The sequence below is a fragment of the Rhamphochromis longiceps genome, linkage group LG11, assembly GCF_057381845.1.
Source record: "Rhamphochromis longiceps isolate RC_006_pf linkage group LG11, R_longiceps_female_GT1.1, whole genome shotgun sequence".
Lineage (NCBI taxonomy): Eukaryota > Metazoa > Chordata > Actinopteri > Cichliformes > Cichlidae > Rhamphochromis > Rhamphochromis longiceps.
Window position 1 is genome coordinate 39,325,824 of NC_140567.1, and position 22,028 is coordinate 39,347,851.

Genomic DNA, 22,028 nt, shown 5'->3' on the forward strand with positions numbered 1-22,028 from the left:
CGTGAACGAAAACGCCGCTGTCGAAAACAAAAAGATTTGAAAACAGTGCTTCGCGTCGCAGTGTGGACAGCAAAAACGCAAACTTTCTAAAACGATGACGCATGTTAGTCATGTGATGCAGTCATGTGGCCAATTAAACAAAGGTAGTGGAGGGCGTTACACAGCAGCTGTTCTGTTTGACAGCCCTGTTAAAGATGAACATCAGTCTGCACGCGCTCCAAAAAGCTTTTCCTCAAATTCTTTAACTCTCACTCGCTTTTGCAACTTTGTACTTTTGTGTTACTCGCAGCAACGACTCCACCTCACTGAGTCCATTTAACAAACTCGCTGCTTTTCCTCCACATTGATAGATTTGAAAACGGCGTTTTCAGGCGGAAACGCCGTTTTCAAATCTATCCGGGCCAGTGTGGACGTAGCCTCAGGAGACTGAACCCTCGAGACCGTTTTACCCTTCCTGTCATGTGACTCCTGTCATGTGACTCCTCTGGTGCTGGACGTTCGTGTTAAACAGGGTTTCTGATGATGAGCTCAGGCTTCTCCTGCATGTGCATGATGTCAGGCAGGACGTTTTCAAAGGTCTTCACCTTCCTGCTGGTTAGTGGGAGGAGCTAAACTGTCTCGTTTGACACAGATGAGGTTTTCTTGTCATGTACAGATAAACAGTGTAGCCACATTGACCCATAATGAAACTGTTTAGCTTTACATGAGCAGATAGAAAGTGTGCAGCTGAAAGAAGCAGCTCGAACGAGCCGTGCGCAGATTCTCAGACTGAAGCGTCAGATAGGACGCACACATTTCTGACACGCGATTGAACAGAAGAGCCTTAAAAGCTGAGATCATGTGATCAGGAGCAAAAGTTCCTGTCTTATCTGTATTTAGCTGGAGGAAGCTGTGGTTCAACCACTGTTTGATTTCTGACAATTATTCAAACAAGACAATTTATAGAACTCAGAAGCTTTGAAAGAGCAGAACACCTGATGCCATCAGCACAGAGATGACAGGAGATGCTGTGGTCTCATCATTTGTCCTGGAGGCAGAACTGGACCTCGCCACATCCTTGAGGTGGCAGAGCTGATGACAACACTTGATTCACACAGACGGTAAAAGATGTCTCTGATAGATACGATATTTAAAACAACACCAGTAATCCCGAACAGGCCTTTGATCCAGTATAACCAGTACGGTGTACTCTCCAGAGTCTGCTGCCATCAACATGTCACCACACACTTTAAGTAAAGCTGTTTCAGTGCAGTTTGTGGGAACCAGACTGGAAAATGTCCAGAACATCGTTTTTCTCCAAAACGTTGGTTCAACTACAGAAGCTGGGAGCTGAGCCAGTATCAAGAGACGTGTTGGTTATTTCCAGTTGAGACCAGTAGACTCAAACACACTGATGTCCTGTAAGGCGCAACGTGTGCGGCAAGTCAGCTGACGTGCACGCACAGTTTAGAGCAGGGGCGTCAAACTCAAGGCACACGTCAGGTCGCGGGCCAAACAAGATAAACATTCACTGAACACAAACTGTTTTTTAAACATAAATATGAATAAAACAGACAGGAATATTATTCCAGATTAAATAAACTTAAAAAAATAAACTTAAAAAAATAAACTTTATCTTTAAATATTTTGCTCTTCATAAAAATATATCCTGTCAAAATTATGCAAGTTAGAAATAAGGACATGCTGCCAAAACCTAAGGAAAAGTAAATGAGAGCAAACACAAGGTTGGAGCCGCATGCAGACGGAGCTGCAGGAGTGGAGCTAATAAACTGTGCGGCCATTCAGTGTCTTTCCCTGAGTGCATCATTACACTGCAGCTGCATCTGAATCTGCACAGGTGCAGCTCAGCAAAGTGCGCTGACTTGGTTCAACATGACTTGGCAACAGGGAAAGTGAGGCAGGCTGCACTGGTGCATTAGTGACAGCTTCACTGCATCATACATGTCCATGAACTGACAGGTTTCCTTGCTGAGCTCAAAAACTCTATTGAGAACTTTTATCCCCACTCAGCCAGCAGAGCTCTGCATGAAGGAATGTCAGCAAACTCTGAATCTACTTCCCACATAAAAGACTGAAACTGACGGTGATTTAAACTTTTAGCTCAGATCAAATGTACGGTCTGCGTCACGGTGATCATTACATGCTGCCGCTGTCACTTGATGCTCGGGTACCAGCCTTGCTCTGACCACGAAGGACCGCCGAACTGAAACTGTGAGTGCTGCTCTGACCTCTGACCCCTGACCCTGCAGCGATAGATGTTCTACATCTGTAAACAAGAGCACTGACCAGCTCTCTGTCCTCCCACCCTCACCTCGTCCTGCAGGACAGCAGAGAAGGAGCTTGAGACGGACGCTGAGGGAGAAACAGGTACCGGAGCTGAGTGCAGCTCAGGTGTGACGCTCAGTTCACCTACTTAAGTAACCGAGCGTCGAGGAGGAAACACGGCGGCTTTAATCGGATTGGACAGATTTCCTCCGACCCTCGCGTTCATTCCTCACGCCACGCCCACACAGCCAGGACTTTACCTGTGACATCATCTTAAACGCCACACCAGGGGGAGGGTCTATGGACATTCTTTGCTGCGTCTTCACCTCAGCGCAACTGGAGACCACAGACTGTATATAAAAGATGGCTTGTTTGTGGACATCGGAGGAAGTGAAGCTGTTGGCGGTTTGGTGTGTGTCTGTAGGCGGGCTCTGATCTTACCTGCTAGACCCTGACACGCTGAGCCTTCACGTGATTCTCACTTAATTTTTCAGGTGAGGCCACCTGTTGGGTGTTTCAGGTGTGACTCTGTCACTAAACGGTTAATCTGCCTCCTGAAACACTTAATCTTTTCCTCATGTAGAAGAATTACAGAAACATCACTGATGACTCGCCTGAAGAGGCGGTACCTCTTCAGGTATTACAGTATTTGTGTAGCATGTCTGAGCTGACGGGCAGGAGAATATCACCTGTTTCCAGAACTCGCCTGTCGTTGGATGGCGACAGTTTTGTTTTGTTGCTGTTTCTTTGCACAGAGGCATCGTCACAGCTCGTACCTTCAAAACGAAGCAACCGTAATCAGGGTAAAGGTCACCTCCTCACTGAAGGGGGCGCCGTTTATCAACGGTAAAGCTCAGAGAGCCATGTGCACGATGGCGTCTGTTCAGCTGGAGTCGCTCCACAGTGGACGTGAAATAGAAATGTTTATATTTAACCAATGATATCAATAAAAAGTTATTATTTATTAGAATTATCAGCAGAAAATAATCAGGCTGGACTTTAAACACCATCATCATCATCGTCACCATGACTGGTTTCTCGTTTGTTTGTTTAAGGCCTTGAGCTAAAAACAAATGTGACATTTAAATGGATTAAAATAGAACCGTGGGCCCCGTGTGAGGAGTGGATCACGTGTCCTGGGTTGACCCCGACCAGAGCGGCGAACCCGCTCAACTCTGACACCTGACCCAGTCTCCGGGTGCCAGCTGGCCTCAGACCCCCCCCCCCCCACTGCCGCCTCACACGGGATGTGACAGCACTGAAACTCGAGCAGCGACGACGTCCTCTGCGTGTCATCCGCTCACGGCTACTTTTATTTTTCGTGGATTCAAAAAACGCCTCCATCCCCGCTCCCGTCACCTTCACCAAGCGTGCCTGTCTGCTCTGAAACCATCCAGGACTCTTTCGTATCTCCAAGAGCGCCTGAACGCTGCTGCAGGATTGCTCTCCCCCCGCTTCAGGACACCTACACCAGGAGATGCCGGACTAGAGCAGCGCAGATACTGAAGGACCCGTCCCATCCTGGCAACAAACTGTTCTAACTTCTGCAATCTGGTAGAAGGTTCCGCATCTTCCGGGCAAGGACAGAGAGACTCAAGAGGAGCTTCTATCCCCAAGCCATCCAGGCCCTAAACACACACACCCGCCCTCTCACATCATCTATAATTGACTGAGACAGGACTCTTCCAGACACTAAACCAAGGCACAATGTACATTTCAATTCCTTTAATTTTAAATCTGTTTATATTGTCTATCCTGTAAAATAGTCAGATATCTATTCATATTAATGTACAGAATTCACCTGCTTGCTGCTACTACTGCACATTCACCCAGTGTATATACTATATGTATATAATGTTCTTCCTCTACACCCCCCCCCCCCCCCCCCCCCCCCCCCCCCAATTTTTGCACATGTTGAGGAGCGTGTCAGGCTACATTTCACTGTGTGTTATACTTGTATAACTATGCATGTGACAAATAAAGAACCTTGAACCTTGAACCGAGCGCTGCACACGATGGGCGCAGCGGCGAGGTCACGAGACGCTCCCAGGCAGGACAGCGGGCTCCCTGTCAGGAGACACGTAGAGTCTGTTCTGACCTGAAGGAAAGATCTGGAAGCAAAGATGAAGTGATGGATGAAGGTGATGAAATGGGTGTGACGATGGCAGCTCACGTTTGAGTTCACGCTCAGAAGACGTTTTCGGACCAAGAGCTGACCTGAGAGCGGCTCCGCCTCCTTGATCCCTGACGTCAGGATACTCACACATCTGATCGCTCACACACAACAACACGTGTTTAGAAACACTCGGCGTGGGTCACATGATATCAGGAGCCTCAGCAGCAGGTTATTTCTGTCCCGCACGCTGTCTGCAGTCCTTCTAGGAAGCTGGCAGCTGGAGTGTCTGGATTTAGACGCTGAGCACATCCACGGCATGACGCTGCAGATTCCTCTGCTGCTCTGCACCTGCATGGGTGACCAATCAGAGCTGAGGAGGCGGGGTTACAGAAGTTCAACTTCCTGTTCCCTAGCCAGAAACAGGCGGTCTCTTACGAGACCGCTGCCAAAACGTTCTTCTCGGGACATGTTGGTGAAGCTGAGAGAAAACGTTTAAACAACACGAAATGTTGGTCAGAATCAAACGGTGTGAATTAAAGATTGTTTGAACTCCAGCTGCTGCAGATGTTTCAGTGGCTGGTGCTGTGGGCTGGACTCGGGGAATCGACGCCCACTCGTGCAGCTGCTCTCCGTGTGCTGCTCCAAGCCTTCATCATCATCGTGACCACGACACTGATGATGATGATGATGATGATTCTGTTACTGTTGTTCTCGCAGTCTCAGATGCTGGACCTGCACTGTGTCCCTGTGGCCAGCAGGTGGCGCTTCTGTCTTTAGCCTGTTGGTTGGTGGGAACTGGAGCTGCAGGTGCTGCTGGTTTCTGCTGGTTTCTGCTGGTTTCTGGATAACTTAAAATGAATTAGTTCAATTCGGGCTGGGAGATGCTCCTGCAGCTGTTTGATCAACATGACTGTAAAAACCTGATTACACAGTTTGAGTTCTTCTTGTTTTTATGATGAGATGACTTTTTGTCTGTCGTCTCTCTGGTTTCTTGCCCTCTGACCTTTGAAAGCAGGGCTTCACCTGTCTGTATAAAGTTGTGATTCCTTATTTGGCAGCGAGCAGACGATTGGTCCTGCAGCGCTCTCTCTGGCCCATGTGCTCCGCCTCAGTCTCAACAATAACAAAAACAACTTCAACCGTTTTGGCTGCAAGAGAGGGAAGTGGGGCAGTGGCGTGTTCTCAGAAACTGAGACTGAAGCGAGTCGGTGTCCAGAGGAACAGGCTGGCGGATAACAGCTGGCCTCGGCCTTCAGTTTGTGTGCAGCGTGACGCTTTAACACAGCTGCTCGAGGCGTGCTCATCAGTGTATTTGTTTTGAGGGCTTTGTGTTTCTTTGAGTCTTTCTTTTCCTCTGTCTTCAGTTCACTTCCTGTTTTATTTTGAAGACCAGATTATGTGTTTTTACTTCCTTCCTCTGTTCTTGTTCCCACCTGTGCAGGTGTGAGGTCACCTGTTGGCACTGCGTTGCGTGGCGGCGTGCAGCCAGCGTCTTTCCTCAGAGCTGCTGCGTTCCTCAGGTGGAAATGCACTGAGCAAGCGTCCAATCACAGTCGTCGTCAGCTCAACCTGCGGGTACGTTTCTGGTTTCAGACAGAGCAGGAACTGAGGGGCTGGATAGAGCAGCAGTGTCAAATAAAGAAGCATTATTGTGAACTGTGACTCATACAAAGCTGCTCTGATAGGGTTTGACAACAAAATGAGCAGTCCACCTTAAAGTCCACCTTAAAAACCGTTGAGAGCAGGTGAGGAACACCCTCTCAGACCCTCCATCTGACACCGTGTGTGTCACTGGGAAAGCTCAACGTGCAGGGTGTGTTCACACACGTATGCATACATACCCGGGGTGTGTTATATAACTGTAGAGGTGTCGCCCCATCAGTCATATCAGCTCTGTTTATCAATCCCACAATGCCCCGGGGCTGCTGAGGAGAACCCCTCACCGCTCACGTACATCCACGCTCACACACAAAGCACGTGGTGTGTGTGGCGGTTTCATGCACTGTTATGTAATCCATGTTTTTACTTGTGGCAGAGCACAGGGTTCAGCTTCAGCCTGATGGAAATGCTGACTTCAGTACAAACATGGCGGAACCAGCAGGAGGGCGGGGCCGACGGCGATTTAATGACAGTCATTAAACGTCCACCGTACACAATGACAGAGTTTACTCAGAGGCTTCACCTCAGCGTGACCGCAGCTCACTGCAGTTCCTCTGGTGTCCAGCAGAGGCAGCAGTGAGTCAGACCCCACAGACATTGTTCAATAAACATGTTTACAGTCTGAAGCAGACGCTGCGCCTTTCTCTGGATGATTTCCACCTTCATAACACCTGTGCGGGGGAAGAGGTTTCGAAAACTCACCTGTGTGCATTATTAGAGGCGTGGTCTCTTTGACTGACAGGCAGCTGTAGCTGTTAGCCGTCTGGACCCTGTTTGTGCTGCTGGAGCCTCCTCTGACCAATGACACGGCTGCTGTGAGGGTACTGTATTAACAGAGCGCCTGAGAAAGCTGAGCTCTGGTTTTAATGAGTGAAATTCGAGGCTTTTGATTGGATGGTGCTGATTAGCAGGTCTCTGTGTGTATGATGCGATGTTTGTCGCTCAGAGCGAGGAGCGGGCGAGCTGCTAATCTGCTGTAATGAGAGGATTTAATGGGAGTCATGTGACATGTTTGTTTTCGGTCTGACTGACAGGAAGCAGATATCATCTGCCGTCTCCATCTGGGCTCTGACCTCACCGCCCCAGAGTGCGAGTGGGGTGGAGTCGGCTGATCTGGGGGCTCAGTGCACGTTGAAACAGAGAGGAGTGTCTATAGACTTTTGGCCGGCCGAGTAAAGCTGAAGGAGGCTTGTTTGCTTTCTGCTCGCCTCGCCTTCTCTGTGTTTACAACTGCAGGGACTCATAAATCCTGTGATATCACTTCCTGCCATGTGCAGCCGCCTCACATTCCTCGTGGAGCGGGGGAGCTTCCCCCTCTCTCTGAATGAGGAAACAAACTCGGAGAACCCGAGCTGCTGGCGGCGCTCCCACTGCTATCAAAGTTGATCCTCCGGGGGCGGGGGGGGGGAGCCGATGACCACAGCCAGCAGGAGGGAACCAAACACAACACACACTGTGAACCAGGAGCTGACTGAGTCCAAACCTGGGATTCAAAAACAAATTCACTGAAATGAATCCTCCAATCAGCACCCAGAAACCACTGCGTTTAACACCGCAGGGCTTCCTGTCAGTAACCTTGCAGTTCACCTAGGGGGCGCTCTGGCATGTTTCTCAAGCTCAACGGCTAAAACAAAGATTATTTTAGTTTCCAGGAAACCAGCCTGGAATAAACCACCAGTCCCGCAGTTCCTCTGGTGCCCAGCAGATGCAGCAGTGAGCCAGTCCCCACAGACTCCCGTGTCACCGTTGGCATGTTCATGATGTGAAGCAGCCGCTGCTTTGGTCTCTGGGTGTTTTAATGATGTCAGCTGGCTCTGAGATGGCCCTGCTGATCCTACACAAACACAGGAGCGCACAGCCAAACCCTCGCTGGCTGCAGCAGAGGGGGCGACCTCTGAAACAGCCTCACTCAGGTGTTGACGTGCAGACAGGAAGCACTCGGTGCGCCGCTTTATTGCACGGTTCACATTAACAGTGTGAGGTTCTGCTGTCGGCATGAACATGGCTCCATGTGAAACTTTCACCTGCGAGGACGTGCTTTCATCACAGCGAGCTCTCATTTTCACTCTGACCTGGTTTTTATAAACATGTAATAGACATGTTATACCTGACAGCAGGCTGAGCTAACTGATTCACTCTGAAGGTTCGACCTTTACTCTGAAAATCCAGCGTTACACACAAATCTGGCTTCAGCCAGTCTGACCTGACACGTTACAAACAACGCTTGTAACGTATCATGTGTCTGTGTTTACAAATCGGACGTAATAAGCAAGGGGCGGAGCTGGCTGTGAAACCTCACTGGTGAGGCCTTGTGATTGACAGGTCTCTCATAAGAATGAAGACTTCAGATGTTTCTGCACTGCCTTCAGTTTCCAGAGCGTCCATGTTTCATCCTGCCAGTCTGTCGTTGGTGACGTCATTGTTTGAGCACGTCAGAGTTTGGGGGCAGTCCCCAGGTGACTGTGACGCACAGGAAGGAGGTGCTTGGATATCTGTGGGAGAACTATGATTGGTCAGCAGTAAGCATGAAAACATGAAGGCATCGGGACTGATGTAGTGCAGTGGTGCTAGCAGGACCCAACCACTCCAACGTCAAAACCTAACCCTGACCAATCAGATCATCGGACGGGACACAGGTGGAACAGGTGGCAGAGTGTGCTGTGTCAAAGGGGGTGTCCAAATTCATGGGCTGCATCCTCCTGAGGACGGGTTTGTAGGCCGATTACGTCACAGCGACGCGCCGAGGGCTGTCCGAATTCGTAGACTCCTCCGAATGCAGCCGACAAATGCGTCCTCCTTTTCCCCGAATTTGAAGGATGGGTCGGGTGTGTCCTTCGTGGCCTACCATATCCCAGAACTCATAGCGCGGCCCAGCCAAACTCTAGTTTCCGGCGATGGCGGCCGCTACTAAGTTTTAAAATTACTCTTATTAATCTTTCTGGGTCACAAAATAAACTTTTAACACATTTTCAGATGAGAAAGTAGCAGTGTAAACATCAAATATCTGCTCGGTGTATCAAGACACCACATATTTGCAAAAGTGCTTCGACGTTTTCAGAGACGTCTTCTACCCACCAGCTCGATAGCTAGCCGGGAGCTCGAGGGTCACTGGAGCCGCAGAGAACGGCACAACTCCCGGCACATCATGTTCAGATCACCGCGGACTTTCGCTTCTCAGGTTAAACGTGATATATGAGTCACTTAGACAACCTAAAAATGTTATTGTTGGGCTTTTCTCAGTGTTTTATTTGTTCGTGAGTAAATCAGTTTGGCTGAGATTAAAGTTATTAGATTAGATTAAACGTTATTAATCCATCGGGTGATTTTCACACAGCTGAATAAACGTCAAACAGAAAGCTGATTAAACAGAAGTGTGAGACGGTCGAGAATTTACCCCAGTGTCCTGTTATATTTTAGATATCGAGGAGCAGACGGCCGAGTTTATTAAACTCCACCGAGACAGCGGTGACACAGATCTGAAGGCTAGACCGTCCAATTTCACAGCCGTTTACTTCCAGCCTACCCGACCTTCTGAGGACCCGGCCACGTAGACTGCGAAGGCCGGGTCCTCAGGAGGATGCAGCCCATGAATTTGGACACGACTAAAATCTTCAAACATCATTCACAACGCCTCACTGTGAGGTCATCGCTGCTTGGCCCGAACGAAACCTTGAGAATGTTCTAGAACATGTATGTTAGAACGTGTATATTACAAGATGGACGCCCGCTGCCAAGCTCAGGTGTGAGTGAGGACAGCGGGATTGTGATAAGTTGAGCGCGTTCATCAGAGGACGGCAGACAGGTGAAGAGTACCCGTGTTTCACCTGCTCACCTGAACTGAGAGTGACTTCATCATTGCTCTGCTGATTACACATTTCAAATAAACTTTATTGGCTCACAGCCTGAAACGGTTCCTTTACAGCTCGCGCTTTATTTAAACATGGTCCAAAGACACTCAGAGCCAAAGAATGTGCTGCTGTTTCAGGAAGTGGTGACTGTTTTTACACACACACGGAGGAAACCTCAGCCGAGCGCTCTGATTGGCTGCTGCACCACGTGTCTGCAGTGATAGTAGCTCCTTTTACGGTGGTGAGGCTCGTTGGCGACGGAGCATCAGGTTCAGACCGGCTGCTACTTCTCAGAAACAAACGTACACCGTGTTCCCGCGCGCGCGCGCACACACACACGGGACCTCCACCATAACAACAGTGATTTGAGTTTCCTGCCATGTTAATAAAGTTTATTGAATGGGGGACAGGAAGACAAACCGGAAACACTCCGGGATGATTTTATACGGGTGCAGAAGCGCGTGCCACCTTCACCTGAAGGCTCCCACAGTTCAGTGGACTCGTGAACGCGCATGGGCTAGCAGACAGCAGGGGGTAGCGTGTGCGCATGCTCCTCTGTGAGTGTCACACGGACTCGGGCCTTTGTTTGTTTTGCCTGCACACGCGCCGTTATGTAACGTCCGCGACGGCGGAGCGGCCCAATGCGCGCGGGGCCGGGGGGGCGGGACGGGAAGGCCCCGATTCGCGGGGCTCCGGTGCTCTCGTCCGGAGCTCTGGCACCGGAGCAGCAAGAGCGCGCCTGAGTGGATTAAGAGTAAACCGGAGCCTCGGCGCCGCGCTGTCGGGATCGGCTCTGTGTTTGGGTTCGCCCTGCTCCCCCGCCTCTTCGTGCACTTGGTACAGTCCGCAGCGCGTCAGCCATTGTTTACAAATGAACTGAGAGAGCAGCGAGGACACCGAGCACCCACACAGCACCGACCCGCACCAACACAACGAAGGACCAGACGGAGGACAGCCGCCATGCCGTGCCGGAAGCATGACTACCTGCTGCTGGAGCAGTCGGTGACCGTGGACTCAGCGGAGGTGGACGCACTGGTGACGCGGATCGGAGAGGCGCTGCAGCTGCACGGCTCCGCCCAAACGCCGGTGTCGGTGAGCCGTCTGCACGGCCTCGCCGGCGGCCCCGGGACCAAACCGGCGGCCGGCGGTGCAGGGGCTCCAGCGCAGGCGCGGACCGGCTGCTGCATGCGGCTCCGGAGCCGCCGCGGGCCGCGGGCCGGCGGCAGGCCGAGCCCGTACGGCGTGCCCGGCTCCGGAGACTCGGACTGGGACCGGATCCGCCCCTGGAACCGAAAGCGGCTCGGCGGGACGGAGGACGACCCGCACCGGCTGCTACAGGAGCTGCTGCTCTCCGGGAACCTGATCAAGGAGGCCGTGAGGCGGTTGCAGCTGTCCGCGGACTGCGGAGACTGAGCCCGGACACCGGGCACGGACTCACACCTGAGCCACTCACCGGAAACTCCGCTCGGACTTTTTCTAATTTCTCCGTTTGGTCGCGAGGCCGGCAGCTAGCTGAGCTATGCTAATGATGTTTATGTTTGACTGGGGGGGGGGTGCTCACCTTGAGGCCAGGTAAAGGTGAGGTTGCTGCCAGGCACACATGTGGCTGCTCTCTGCTTCACGAGGAAATGAGCAGCTGGGTTTGTTTACAGTCTCATGGTGGGGTTTTACCTGCACAGGTAGGGGGCCGGGCTGCCCCTTGGGCCTGTGTGGGCTCAGGTGCTCTCACCTGTGGGAACTCCCAGCAGGACTTGTGTTGTTGTACTTTTTGTTGTGTGAAGAATGCCTCTGCTCCGTACCGGAGTACCTGCCGTTCCTGAGTATTCAGGCTTTTGTTGTCTTAATAAACTCACCTGTTTTTTTTTTTTCACACCTGTGCAGAGTGTCTTTGTCAGAGCACCGGCAGTGCTGTTACTGAATCACACCTGGACGAATACACTGATTGGACAGATCCATAAGACCGATCAGCTGATTAGCATAGGTAGCTTCAGACAGGTGTTACTGATGTGAAATCAGCTGATCTCACATCAGGAAATAACCTGGAAACACCTGCTGGTTTAACCTGCCACATTGTCCAGATGAGTCAATAGAGAGGTTTGATTCTAACTGCACAAGTCTGATGGTTTAAAGCTCAGTAATGAGCCTGCGTGCACGCACACACGCCCCCCCCCTCCTCTTCCTGTGGACGACGTGGTCTTAGAGGCCACACGCTCATTATCAGCCTTTAAATACCCACCCCACCCCCACCCCTGTGTCACAGCAGGGTGACTCCTGCAGAAAAACATGTTTACCTGTGGTGGGCTGTGGGTCCTGCGGGCTGTGGCGCCCCCTGTTGTACCTGCTCTGTTACTTCATGGAGTCCTCATAGGAGCAGGTCCAACAGACTCATGGAGAAGAAATTCAAGAAAGTTACTTTATTTATCACAAATTTTCTGTTTTACAGAGGCCAGGAGGAGCAATCCAACTTTAAATAATAAAAGTAGGATGTCAAACAAAGAAAAAATGGCCAATTAACTAGAATAAAAGATAAAATAAAGATCAATAATACACAGTAAAATGTTAAAGGCTGAAAAGAATAAATATTAGAAAAAAACCCAAAACATTACAATAAAATAAAAAATTTGATAAAGAATCTTTAAGTAAAAAAGCAGAGTGAGAAGTTAAATGATCCTCTGAGTAAACTGGGAATGAAAAAGTTGATTCTGGGCATGTGACATAGCGTGTTCATCATCTTCAGGTGAGTTCTTCAGTCTCAGCTGACTGCAGGTTTCCAACCTTATAAACAGGACATCTGCACAATGACTGAAACCAGCGGACTGACTAACAATGCTGTGTATGGTTTACATAAACAGGGTGCACCTCTAAGACCGATTGTCTGTATGATCAACTCGGTCACCTACAACATCTCCAAGTTTCTGGCTCAACCTCAACCCGCTGGTGGGCAGCTCTGAACACCACATCCAGAACATGTTGGATTGTGTTGAGAAGGTGAGAGACAGATGAACAGGCAGGTGAAACCATGATCTCGTACAATGTTACATCTCTCTTCACTTGCATGATGACCCCAACCGCAGCAACAGGACCGCTCTCAGCATCGACCTAGTGTGTTTGAACTGTGTCTCATTCCACCTGTTTCATATAAGGGTCAGTTCTACAGGCAGAAACATGGGTGTGCCGTGGGCTCCCCAGTTTCACCCATCGTGGCCAATTTGTACACGGAAGAAGTGGAAAAGTGGGCTTTGCTGTCCTACCCTGGAACAGCACCAAGCCATTGGTTCAGACATGTGGATGACACCTGGGTGAAAATCAAATCTCAGGACGTTCCACAATTCACAGATCACATTACAGTAACTCTGTGGTCATCATGGTGATGATGGCCGCACAGCTCTCCTCCCAGAACACATGCCTGTGGAGAGTGCAGGAGGCGTCCTGCTCGATGCTCTGACCCTCTGGCTGTGACTCCCACCGTACCAAACCCGTGGACTCTGATCGTGCAGACATGCAGGATGTTTATGTGGTGAGTGTGGACATGAGTCCGAGGGCATGAGGAGCTGACGGGCTGTGGGACCGGTGGTCCGGAGGCTTTGCAGTGGTACACAGCTGTCTCCACGTGAAGTTTGCCAGCAGCTGATGAAGCACAAAAATGATGATAATGGTTCATCAGACGAAGACTTCATCACCTGAGGTCAGAGTTTTTATTCTAATGGAGTTCAGACTGAATCCAACCAATGAAATGTAATGTAGAGGCTCTGCAGTGCAATGACTGCATGCACGCACCAGAGGGCAGCACGACACCACGAAGCTTCTGTCCTAACGCCTCTGAACACCTGATCTGCTACAGGTGAGCAGGCACAGGTCACATGATTAAACTGTGCTAAAGGTCACTGCAGGGTCAGAAGTAGAGCTGAGGCGGATGGTGGTGAGTCATCAGCTGACTGACATCAAGAATCAAGTCATGAACACACGAGATAGAATATCAAGATGTATTTTAGAATGGAAACAGTTAAATGATGAGAAAGTAGAGCCGGGCCGGAGCACACACTGCTGTAGTCACTGACTGTGAAGGAGTGCTGAACCAATGCTGTGCCCTGCTGCCGCCAGCACACTGAAGGAACAGGTTCCTCTCTGTTGGGAGAGTGGACAGAGAAAAGAGGGCTTGTTCTTCGCTTACTTTGTAAACTCGTGGTCGGCATGACCGATCCTCTGCCTCAGGTTTGATCGAGCGTCCATCATTAAAAACAGATCAGTTATGTTGAAAATTATTGACTGACTCATTCTTAGCAGTGGGTCGTCCAACCAGCTGATTTAGGTTTGCAAAGGTGAACATGGCTGGAAGCAGCATTAATGCCAGGCACTGAAAGCATGTCGCTACGACTGGAGGCTGAACCCTTACTTTTATTGGTTGTTGATTTTCTTCTTCTGTTTCGTGGTGTCGAAGCAGCCGGTGCTCGTCAGGATGCAGCGAATGATGAAACGAAGTTCTGCCTGTGAGCGCCGGCGCGTATCGCAGCAGATATTTTAGGACTGAAGCAGAGAGAGCTCCGCAGGGACGAGCAGCACTAATTTCACTTTGATGTGCGGCGTGAGTCACTCAGAGTTTGGCTGCCGGCTGGGCTCGTGTTTACTTTAATGTTTGGGACACGAAACACTGTTTACTCTGTGACGAGAGACATGACCCCTGAACAGACAGGATGTAAGCAGACAGACCTTCAGAGTAAAAGCTGCACCTGTTCAAGCCTGCTGGCTTTAAAGAGTTAAAAGAATCAGCAGCATGTTTGAAATAATGAAAACAGAGTCCGCAAGACGTCAGTACACTATATTAATGTATGTACTTGTATGCACAAGTACACTAGCAGGGAACTCTAACAATGTAAGCATGAAGCAGACGATGCAAATATCATGCAAAGGATGCTGGGAGCTTGAAACGGTGCTTTGTGCCTCTGATGTGGCGTCAGCGTCTCTGACACATGCTGATCCTCTGAAAAATATCAAAGTACAGAAAATTAGACCTTTCAGCAGCTTGAATCTGCCAGCGTCTTACCCAAACACCCTTCATCTCAGGCAGAGGCTGAGAATCAAACTGCCAACCCTGCTGCCTGGGCCCTTTAATGTTCAGTGGAAATCAAGGACATTTAACAACTTTCCAGGACGAAGGTTTTGAGCTGCTCTGCTGAGGAGAAGCTGTGATGAAGGAAGGAGAGGAGTCAGTTTCCTCTCTGAGACGAGCGCCATCAAATATTTACAGCTTTCTTCTTCTGCGCCTCGCTAAGCCTCCGTCAGCGTCCGATGAAGCTCTGACGATGCTCCGCCACTCTGACCCGATCGCAGTGAGGATGATTCAGAGCACAGAACAGCTTCGGCTCTGACCTCAGACCTAGCCCACCCCTCACGTTTAAATATAAAACGTGCTGTGTCTCAACCACAGCCTGTATATCAAAGATGGGGGGGGCACCTTGCCATCACTCGACGGCTCGGCTCTGACACGTCGGCATCTTTGTGGGCGCTGCTGCACAAACAGAAGCTCTGTGCTGGACTTTAATTGCATCGCTGTCAGCAGAGAAGCGATTGGTTCCACTTCGATGGCGTCTGCGTCGGCCAAGAGGCGGAGCTCCAGATGATGCTGAGGACATCCAGCATGACCCTCTGCCTTTACCTGCTGCTTCAGGTGTGGCACAGTGCCGATTGGACACTCACAGTGAAGCCGGCAGCTGCTGACAGGCGGCGTTTACTAGAGATGACAGGAAGTGATGTAAGCAGCAGCATCAGAGGGATGTTCAGTTCACGGCTTGCAGGAGCTCCTCACTGCCTCTAGTGTTTTTCGCTCTGTGGATTTGTGTCCAGGTATAAATCTTTGAGTCCTTCAGTGTCCTGCACTAGGAGGGCGGAGCCGGGGGCGGAGCATGGTGCCTCCTACTTGCCGTGCAGCGTCCAGGACCAGTTCAGGTATCCTGTGTCGCGTCGACCCGTGAGCGCGTGCAGACCAGCGTCTGTCGGGCTGACGGTGAACAGATTCCATTGCTGTTGGCTCTCCATCAGCTCCAGCTGCAAGGCGGAGGCGGAGCTCGCTGCTCCCCGCGCTCACTCTGTGATGATGCACTCCAGGATGTTTATTCCTGCCACAGGCTGACATTAAACACCGCAGGACTTCCTGCTGCAGCGGCTCAGATGCTGGCGTCTGTCATCAGAGTTCCGGAGTGTCGTCAGGACGCAGAAACAAAGAGCTGATGTTCTCAGAGAGCGTGGTCACGGCCACCTCCTGAAAGCGCCACGCGGACAGGAAACAGAATGTTTCCGTCCAGTCTGAGACACTTCTGCTTCAGCTGTCTCACAGCTCCACGGAACGCTTTACACCTTTCACAGAACGGGGCTAATAAGGCATCCCACTCTGGGAATTCTGGGAACACTGGGAATTCTGGGAGTGACATTCCCTGATAGCAGATCTGCTTTCAGCCCTGAAATATTAACGCTGTTCCATCCTTTAGTTTAAGAATTACTGTTTTTCTTCCCAAAGTGCTCATCAGAGCGTCAAACAGCAGGATGACCCACAAAGTGACGAGCCCTCGTCCTCGTCTCCATCCTCTGCTTGTCTCACCGGTGAAGCCTCCTACCTCAGAGAGGGTTGCTGCTCGCCTCTCTGAACAAGCCAATCACGACTCTCTCTCTGTGTGTGACCTTCCTGACCTCGTTCTGCCTCCAAGTTTTTGTTTCTGTTTGCTGCTTCAGGACACCTCTGGCCCGACCTCCGTCATCAGGCTGACAGCTTGAATCACCACCAGCATGTCCTTATTTATCTATACAGCGCCAAATCACAACAACAGTCGCCTCAGCGCGCTTGATATAGTAAGGTTGACCCTACAATAATACATACAGAGAAAAACCCAACAATCATATGACCCCCTATGAGCAGCACTTTGGTGACAGTGGGAAAGAAAAACGCCCTTTTAACAGGAAGAAACCTCCAGCAGAACCAGGCTCAGGGAGGGGCGGGGCCATCTGCTGTGATTGGTTGGGGTGAGAGAAGGAAGACAGGATAAAGACATGCTGTGGAAGAGAGACAGAGGTTAATAACAGATATGATTCAGTGCAGAGGTCTGTTAACACATAGTGAGTGAAGAAGAAACACCCAGAGCATCATGGGAATCCCCCAGCAGTCTATCCAGTCTTTGGCCCTTCTCACGTTCTCGGCGAGACCGGACTTGCCGAGAACGCGAGCACGGACTCGTGATTTGTACAATTGGAACGCCAGTGTACTTGATGATGTCACAGGTCTGGAGTTTTTACTGCCGTCCCCTCTTAATTTAACTGTGAGTAATATGTTATGAAGCTTCACTTTAATCACAGCCAAACCGGTTTACTCAGGAACAAATTAAACTCTGAAATAAACAAACATTAACATTTAGAAGTGATCTAAGTGACTTATATATCATGTTTAACCTCAGTAGTGAAATCTCTATTAATAAAAATAGTGTACATGTACATACGTGTACATATCTTAATAAAAACAAGCAGGTGAGATGTTAGAACGCTTTTGTTTTTATTTTAGTGGACACTCAATACAATAGACAGCTGCTGGGGTTTGTTTAACCTGAGTAGCGAAAAGACCGTGGTGGGGGGGGTGGTTGAAAACGATGTGCCGGGAGTCCGCCGTTCTCGCCGGCTCTAATGATCCTCAACCTCGCCGTCTGCTATGGAGCTGGTGGGTCACAGACGTCTCCGAAAAGTCGGAGCGCTTTTGGAAATATATGATATCTTGATAAATCGAGCAGATATTTGAAGTTTACACAGCTACATTCTCGCTTGAAAGTAACTTCAAAGTTTATTTTGTGACCCAGAAAGAGTAATATTTAAAAGCCCTGCTCGTCCGCCATTGCCGCGTTTGAGTTTTGGACAAAATGCATTCTGGGATATTTAGTTGTACCAAGTCCACACAAGTCACCACCGATGCATGATCGATAAAACGGGTGGAGCGAGAACACATCCGGGACTTTTTCGCATTCTCAGCTTGATGCGTACTTCGAATTGGAACAGTACTTGGTCTCCGACTGATGACGTATCACGAGTACACGAGAACGCAAGTACGCACAAGTACGCATATTGAGAAAGGGTCTCTAAGTCTGACATCATTAGCTGGGCCTGGGCCCAAACTCTGCTTCAGGTAAAGTAAAGAAAAGTGTGTAAAGTGTGCGTGTTAGTCCCCATAGGGAAATAGTTCCTCTGCATTTAACCCATTCACCCAGTGAAGCAGTGGGCAGCCACCAATGCAGCGCCCAGGGAGCAGTGTGTAGGGACGGTACCTTGCTCAGGGGTACCTCAGGGTAGCCGTTCAGTGGAGTCGGACCCCCGACCTTCCGATCATGGGGCCACCACTCTACCTACTGAGCTATCCCTGCCCTATCCCAAAGTCAAACAAACACTGCAGCATCACTGAGAGTTAAAAACTGTCTAAAGTCTTTCATCTTTAATAAAATGATCAGCGTTGCTGCTTTACCAGGTGTAACAATTGCATTTAACATCCATGAAAACAGGATTTATTACATTTAACAGAGTTAGAAGTTAGCAGGAAGTTAGCTCGCTAGCTTCCACATAAACATGATGTAGCATGTTCTGACTGAGAGATTTCTGAAGCATTCAAGCGTACAGCTCTGCTATCACTTCCAACATAAATGAAGACAGAAAGCTAAACAGCAGTGACGTTTGTAGGGTTACTGAAGTTGGACTAGCTGCTATATAATGATATACGAATGCTAGCGACACAGCTATGTTAGCATTACAAACACAGTGAAGCTGGAGGATGAACGCTAACTTTTTCCCACTCGATAAAACTTAACGTGAGGGTTCCTGATTGTTCGGGACAAATGCAATCGCATAGCAGGATGCTGTAAACGGACCAAACTTCAGTCAGGAGAACAGCTGAGATTATTCATCCACAATACGAGGTTAGTCATTCATATACTGCTGCTGGGCTGGAGTTACATCGTGAGCTTTAAACCTGTGTTTATATATACACTGAACAAAAATATAAACGCAACACCTTTGTTACTGCTCCCATTCCCCATGGGATGGACGTAGAGACCTAAAATTCATTCCAGATACACAATATAACCATCCCTCCCAAACAGTGGTCACAAATCAGTCCAAATGTGTGGTAGTGGACACATCTGCTATATTGAGATAATCCATCCCACCTCACAGGTGTGCCACATCAGGATGCTGATCTGACATCATGAGTAGTGCACAGGTGTACCTCAGACTGCCCACAACAAAAGGCCACCCTGGAATGTGCAGTTTTTTGCACTATTGGGGGTCTGGGGACCCAGAACCGGTCAGTATCTGGTGTGACCACCATTTGCCTCATGCAGTGCAACACATCGTCGCATGGAGTCTATCAGATTGTCAATTGTGGCCTGTGGAATGTTGGTCCACTCCACTTCAATGGCTGTGCGAGGTTGTTGGATATTCGTGGGAACTGGTACACGCTGTCGTATACGCCGGTCAAGCACATCCCGAACATGCTCAATGGGTGACATGTCCGGTGAGTATGCTGGCCATGCAAGAACTGGGACATTCTCAGCTGCCATCTGCCCTGAACAATGTGAACCATGATTCATCCGTGAAGCGCACACCTCTCCAACGTGCCAGATGCCATCGGATGTGAGCATTTGCCCACACAAGTCTGTTACGGCGACGAGCTGGAGTCAGGTCAAGACCCCGATGAGGACGACGGGCATGCAGTTCAGCGTCCCTGAGACGGTTTCTGACAGTTTGTGCAGAAATTGTTTGGTTGTGCAAACCAATTGTTCCAGCAGCTGTCTGGGTGGCTGGTCTCAGACGATCTTGGAGATGAACCTGCTGGATGTGGAGGTCCTGGGCTGGTGTGGTTACACGAGGTCTGCGGTTGTGAGGCCGGTTGGATGTGCTGCCATATTCTCTGAAACGCCTGTGGAGACGGCTTATGGTTGAGAAATGAACATTCAATGCACGGGCGACAGATCTGGTTGACATTCCTGCTGTCAGCATGCCAATTGCACGCTCCCTCATTGCTTGTGGCATCTGTGGCATTTTGCTGTGAGACAAAACTGCACATTCCAGGGTGGCCTTTTGTTGTGGGCAGTCTGAGGTACACCTGTGCACTACTCATGATGTCAGATCAGCATCCTGATGTGGCACACCTGTGAGGTGGGATGGATTATCTCAATATAGCAGATGTGCCCACTACCACACATTTGGACTGATTTGTGACCACTGTTTGGGAGGGATGGTTATATTGTGTATCCGGAATGAATTTTAGGTCTCTACGTCCATCCCATGGGGAATGGGAGCAAAAACAAAAGTGTTGCGTTTATATTTTTGTTCAGTGTATATATATATATATATATATATTTATTTATTTATTTATTAGGGTTGCAACAATACTCGTTCGATACAGTGCTTTCGGTTCGGTACGCATATGTATCGAACAATACAACATTTTTAATTTATTTGATCAACTTTTCTTCTGACGATGCTGTCTGTGTTGAGCGCTCAGTGGATCTGCGCTCGACAGTGCAGCCTAGGCTGTACTGTCGCATGCTTTTTTAATTTGTCATTTATTAAAATTATAAATATATATTTTAACTCAAAAGTACAGTTTTTAAATTTAATGTTGCTGAAACAACAAAATAATAAAAATAAATAAATCTATCTGATTGAGGAATCACTCATCTTTGGAAAAGAGAGTTTATTACAGAGAAATGGTTCTTTCCAAAATAAAAGCTCTACTATACGCTTCTTCTGGGCTATATTCTCAGCAGCATGTTAAACATATCAGGTCCCCATAAGGAGAATCCTGTGCTAACGGCTGTCTAAATGACTCGGGTAAAGTTAGTAGCATGCTGCTTGTTGTTTTTGTCTTTGCACTAGGATGCTGTCAGCGTAAATGTGCAGTCATATTCGTTGTGTTCCCACTAGTGCTTTCAGGTTAATCTCGTTGAAATTACCTTAACGCCACAACACGGCAAATCTCCGTTAACGAGTTACCGCAGATCGCCCCGTGCGTGGGGCTGGACGGCCAACACGTTAACGAGCTAACTGCGCTAACACACTAGTTCCCACCCATGTAATTGAGCATTGCATGGCACATCCAACATACTGTTTTACTTTAGTCCATGACGCGCTTACCTTCAGGGTCATACGTCACATGAAAACCAAAATAATTCCAAACGCCAGATCTGAATGAGGGTGGGGGAGGTTCAATTTGCCATGTTGCAAGGAGAGCTTAACTTCTGTCTGCTAGCTTGCCCTGCGCTCAGTGAATCTGCGTTCGACTACTCCGCCTAGGCTGCACTGTCGAGCGCAGATCCACTGAGCGCTCAACACAGACAGCATCGTCAGAAGGAAAGTTGATAAAATAAATTAAAAATGTTGTATTGTTCGATACATATGCGTACCGAACCGAAAGCACTGTATCGAACGGTTCAATATCCATACGAGTATCGTTGCACCATATATATGTATATATATATATATATATATATATATATATACATATATATATACGCACACACAGGTATATTGAACTGATAAACATACAGACAAAGGTCAATTTCAGTCCTTGCTGCCGCCATGTTGGATTTGGTTCAGGAAGTGACCATAAGGTGGAAGGGTGTTATCAGAGGACAGCGAGTCAGTGATGGTTTTCATTTTATGTCGGTGAGAATAAAAAATATGCCTCAGTAAAGTTCAGATACGAGCGAATGCTTCCTTTGCTGTTCGATAAACACCTCTGACAGGATGTGACATCATCCTGATACACACACACACTTTAAAACTTTATTGTAAGGTCGACCCTACAATAATACATACAGAGAAAACCCAACAATCATATGACCCCTATGAGCAGCACTTTGACGACAGTGGGAAGGATGTCCGTGTGAGGCCTGTTCACTCGTTGCTCCGGGGCTAATTCGGGGGGCAGAGAGAGAGCAGACAGATGAGGAGGGTCCGACCAACAGCCCGGATCACCCTTCAGGACACACCTGAATCCAGCTCACACCACCTGAAACACCGCAGAGTGGTCCCACATCCTCGGTGGGACCAACACAAACCCATTACTGAGCGAAGGAACAGAACTACAGCAGGTCAGATACAGAAGAAGCTTCCAG

The 22,028-nt window shown here is 49.1% G+C and overlaps 1 protein-coding gene across 1 annotated transcript; it reads left to right on the plus strand.

The window, feature by feature from the left end:
• The first annotated feature begins 10,478 nt into the window (after positions 1-10,478).
• gbp (glycogen synthase kinase binding protein) lies at positions 10,479-11,762 on the plus strand. Its single transcript, XM_085424060.1, has one exon. It carries the CDS (start codon positions 10,849-10,851, stop codon positions 11,299-11,301), a length of 453 nt encoding a protein of 150 aa, XP_085280186.1. The 5' UTR covers positions 10,479-10,848; the 3' UTR covers positions 11,302-11,762.
• The last annotated feature ends 10,266 nt before the right edge of the window (positions 11,763-22,028 follow it).

What these genes read in the sequence shown, in the direction of transcription:
- gbp (XM_085424060.1), top strand. Translation starts at nt 10,849, where the DNA reads ATGCCGTGCCGGAAGCATGACTACCTGCTGCTGGAGCAGTCGGTGACC.